Source organism: Babylonia areolata, chromosome 1 (assembly GCF_041734735.1).
Source record: "Babylonia areolata isolate BAREFJ2019XMU chromosome 1, ASM4173473v1, whole genome shotgun sequence".
Lineage (NCBI taxonomy): Eukaryota > Metazoa > Mollusca > Gastropoda > Neogastropoda > Buccinidae > Babylonia > Babylonia areolata.
In genome coordinates, this window is record NC_134876.1 from 14,341,269 (window position 1) to 14,346,268 (window position 5,000).

At 44.6% G+C, this 5,000-nt stretch overlaps 1 protein-coding gene across 1 annotated transcript in view; it reads right to left on the bottom strand.

Annotated features, from left to right (window-relative positions):
- Positions 1–5,000, bottom strand: part of LOC143279855 (low-density lipoprotein receptor-related protein 2-like) — a 194,327-nt gene that overhangs the window by 42,453 nt on the left and 146,874 nt on the right. The window contains exons 59-60 of the mRNA XM_076584111.1: positions 1,576–1,707; positions 1–121 (exon numbers count right to left, since the gene is read on the bottom strand). The exon at positions 1–121 is cut by the window's left edge and continues 138 nt beyond it. Coding sequence (XP_076440226.1) covers positions 1–121; positions 1,576–1,707 — 253 coding nt within the window. The remainder of the gene's footprint in view (positions 122–1,575; positions 1,708–5,000) is intronic.

A 5,000-nucleotide genomic window follows, 5' to 3' on the forward strand; every position in this document is an offset into this window, starting at 1 on the left:
ATGTCAAAGTCCAGAGACACGACGTTCTCAAAGCCCTGGGCGATGCGGCGGTAGTTCTCACCTTCCGTGGTCATCTCCCGCAGGTAATACCGGTTGGTGAACACCAGCCATGGCGTGATGTCTGCAAAGGAAAACAGGTTATGCTCTCTGTTCAGGTAATATTGACTGGCGAACACCAGCCACGGTGTGATGTCTGTGAAGGAAAAAAGATATGCTCTCTTTTCAGAAAATGTTTTGGGGGTGGGGGCGACAGTCGCGCGTACAGGTGCAAGCACTTCGTCACATAAGGGTTAGAAATCGGACAGGAACGTGCTACGAGTTTTCTGTTCTCCATGATTTTCACACACACACGCACGCATTGACATACATATAGACACACACACACACACACACACACACACACACACACACACACACTAAAGTTCGCGCACACATTCACATATCCATGAAGGTCGGCGTATTAACGAGGACTGTGGTCACTAATGGACAGGCGATGAAGCGGTTCGCATCCTGTTCTGTTACCTCCCTTTATCACACACACGTGGGAAGATCGTGTGGAAAACATTACCTGATTTGTTCTTGTTTTTGTTGCTTATAGTCCAGCCGACCGCAGAGTGCATTATCTGGTTTGATTTGCAATGGATGGAAAGGCTTTGAGAAGGTGCGCCACAGACCCTGCGAAGCATTACATCTAGACTTTTATGTGCAGAAGCTTTGACCTGCTGATGCTTCTTCTATGTTGGTGGACTGCAACTCCCACGTTCAACTCATATGTACACCCTGGAAAACGGAGTATGGCTGCCTACATGGTGGGGTAAAAACGGTAATACTCGTAAATGCCCACTCGTATACATACGGGTGAATGTGGGAGTTGCAGCCCACGAACGAAGAAGAAGAATATGTACGTGTAGGCCCTTAAGTGCATGACTTTTTTATTTGCCCTCACCATGTACTCAATTTAAGCTGTGGTGGTTGGGTGGGGGCGTACATGCTGGGTATGTTTCTGTTTCCATTACCCACTAAACGCCGACATGAATTAGATCTTTAACGTGTGTATCAAGTTTGATCTTCCGAATGAGTGTACGCACGAAGGGGGATCAGGGACTACCAGGTCCACGCATCTGCTGAAGATTGGAAAAATCCCCACAGTCAACGCACCAGATGCCGCAATAGGGATTCGAACCATGGACCCTCAGACTGAAAGTCTAACGCTTTAACCAGTCGGCTGTTGCGCCCATTGTGTGAAATGGACCAGGGTAGGGGTGTTGGAGAAAATTACAGATGTCACTGCACAAACCTGACATCCATGTTACGTCTTCTTGTCTGGATGTTGTATCATCTCGGAATGCTGTTGACAATACAAGACCACCAATAACTATTTCGAGAATTAACTGACAGAAGTTTCTTCTTCTTCTTCTTCTTCGCTCGTGGGCTGCAACTCCCACGTTCACTCGTAAGTAAACGAGTAGGCTGTTACGTGTATCACCGTTTTTAACCCCGCCATGTAGGCAGCCATACTCTGTTTTCGGGGGTTGACAGGAGTTTAAAAAGCCATTAGCTTCTGTGTGTACTCACTGTCCTCCTTCTTGCAAGTGTGTCCATCGGCCATTTTCTGGTAACCATCGTTACACTTGCAGACGTAGGTGCCCACCGTGTTCTCACAGATCTGACTGCAGGAGCCGTTGTCCTCCTCACACTCGTTGACATCTGTAACACACAGACAGCACAGATGTCACAGACAGCACAGATGTCACAGATGCACAAATGTGGCTCAAAGTCTCTGTGTGTGTGTGTGTGTGTGTGTGTGTGTGTGTGTGTGTGTGAGAGAGAGAGAGAGAGAGAGAGAGAGAGAGAGAGAGAGACAAGACAAGACAAATTCTTTATTATCGAAGACAATAGATAAGCACTGGCGCGCTTTTTTTTCATCCAGGCCCCGCCCTTAAACAGGGTCTACACTACACAATACTACGTTATATATGTCATTACATGCACTACACAATGCTACTTAAAGTCATAGAATATGAATACTATACTACATAAAGGCATAAGCATGGTAAAAATAGCACACACACACACACACACACACACACACACACACGCACGCACGCACGCACGCACACACGCACACACACACACACACACACACACACACACACACACACACACACACACACACACACACAGGGAGAGAGAGGGAGAGGGGGAGGGAGAGACGCGGTTTGACGCTGTGGTTTTTTAATGCTGAAGACACTGTCTACAGCACACATTGACGTCATTTTCAGTCTGGTGTTTATTCATTTACTTCACTCTCTCACCTCACGTTCATTCAATTTAATCCAATCCGTCGTCATTTCACACCCTTCCCCCCCCCCCCCCCCCCCCCCACACACACACACACACAAATTACTTGTAAAAGTACCTCTGGATAAACATACAAGCATAATTTGAACAAGAGAAAACAAACAAACCAACAAACAAACAAACAAACAGGCCATTTGCCCAAATTGCTATGGAAAGAAAAACATTATTTGTCCCTCTGAATAATTTGGTTACAATGGTGGTCAACAATTGTTTCCATCAGTAGTGTGTTCCCGGATTTTATCTGCTGTGATAATAAATTTTGCTAAATTATATATGTTCGCTTTTCTTAAAATCTTACTGATATAAAAACAAAGCAAACAACAACGTTGGGTGGTTTGCGTTTATACATAGAATAATATACATTTTCCTTATCTGTTTGAGCTTCTGACAGTGGAACAGGAAGTGAAGTTCATTCTCTTCCTCTGTGTTGCACAAAATGCGTATCAGTGCTGTATCTGAACGTATTGCAGCGAAATTGGCATACACCCAATCTAAATCTCAAGATACAATGCGAGAGAGAGACAGAGAGACAGAGAGACAGAAACAGAGACAGAGACGGAGAGATGGGGCGAGTGCGTATGTTTGAGTGTATGTGCGAGCGGATTCTTTCTTCCTGTGGGTGTCACAGCCACACACACACACACACACACACACACACACACACACACACACACACACACACACACAGTAACACACACACACACAGATAGAGAAACACACACACACACACACACACACACACACACACACACAGCGAGACAGACAGACAGACAGACAGAGACAGAGAGACACACAGAGAGAAACAGACAGACAGAGAGACAGACAGACAGAGACAGCGAGAGAGAGGCAGAGCGGACAGAGTGTGCGAGTGTGGGTGGGTGGATGCTTGCGTGTTTCTAACCATCCATGACTTTTACGATCACCCTGATTATGCTCGATATTACCTCTGCTGTTCTAGTGATGCTGCCTTATCATAGTGACACCATGATGATGTTGCTGACACCATTATGACCGTTACAATCATCCTCTTCCTTATGATAAACACTTTGCAGTAGCTTTAAAGCTTGTGATGTTGCTGATCCTTTCATAAAGCTTGTGGTGTTGCTGATTCTTTCATAAAGCTTGTGGTGTTGCTGATTCTTTCATAAAGCTTGTGGTGTTGCTGATTCTTTCATAAAGCTTGTGGTGTTGCTGATTCTTTCATAAAGCTTGTGGTGTTGCTGATTCTCCTGTAACTATTTTGCGTTCGGGGTTGTCTCCCAGGAGAGTGTGTGGGTGGGGGGTATGGGTGGGGGTGGGGGTGGGGTTCAGAAAGAGTGGTCATAAATGTTTTATGTAACTTGTAATATTTTTCTGTCATGTAAAGCGCCCTGAGCTCTTAGAGAGAAAGGGCGCTATATGTATGTACATTATTGGTATTATTATATTATTAGTAGTATGCATTATGGCCCTGCATGTGTGCACGCGGGTCATTCATGTATCAATGCATTCACCAGCATGTGTTTTGAACTGTGCTGTCGGTGAAGAGGTCGCCAGAGGGGTTGAGGGCCTGGGGACACGCACCAGAGGAGACCCTGCACTGCTGCTGAGTCTCTTCGTGTGGTGTTCAGCAGTGCCTGCTCTGATTTAACACGCCGTGACACCAAGTAATAATCCCCGTGTTCTTGTACTTTGCCTGGTGATGGTTGATTGTGTGGAGTGATGGCCTAGAGGTAACGCGTCCGCCTAGGAAGCGAGAGAATCTGAGCGCACTGGTTCGAATCATGGCACAGTCGGCAGTATTTTCTCCCCCTCCACTAGACCTTGAGTGGTGGTCTGGACGCTAGTCATTCGGATGAGACGATAAACCGAGGTCCCATGTGCAGTATGCACTTAGCGTGCGTAAAAGAACCCACGGCAACAAAACGGTTGTTCCTGGCAAAATTCTGTAGAAAAATCCACTTCGATAGGAAAAACAAATAAAACTGCACGCAGGAAAAAATACAAAAAAAAAAAGGGGGGGTGGCGCTTTAGTGTAGCGACGCGCTTTCCCTGGGGAGAGCAGCCCGAATTTCACACAGAGAAATATGTTGTGATAAAAAGAAATACAAATACAAAAAAAAGGGGGAGGGGGGGTGGCGCTCTCAGTGTAGCGACGCACTCTCTCTGGGGAGAGCAGTCCGAATTTCACACAGAGCAATCTGCTGTGACAAAAACAAAAAACAAAAACAAAACAAAAAAAACACAAAAAAAACAAGAGAGGCAAGGCCTTCAAGACTCACTTGTGACTGAGAGTAAAACACACAAGCTTTTTATGTATTGAGTATAATTTCAAAATGTAATGTTTAAGATGAGAAAGATCAGTTTAAAGCAAATTAAGTCCCCCAGCATTATTACAGAGTAATTTCCCTTTTTTACTATCTGCACCAAAACGTTTGCAAAATAAATAAAATTTCCATGCTTAGCAAAAGAAGTTCCTGTTTGAACAAAAAATGATAATAATGACTGCTCTTGTTGTTGGGTCAGAATATCAGATCAAAGTGCCAAGTTTAGAGAATACAAAAAATATAAATATAACAGTAAATGCAGTTTGCATATAATTAGGCTTCATTATTTATTTTTTTGTGCCCATCCCAGAGGTGCAATATTGTTTTAAACAA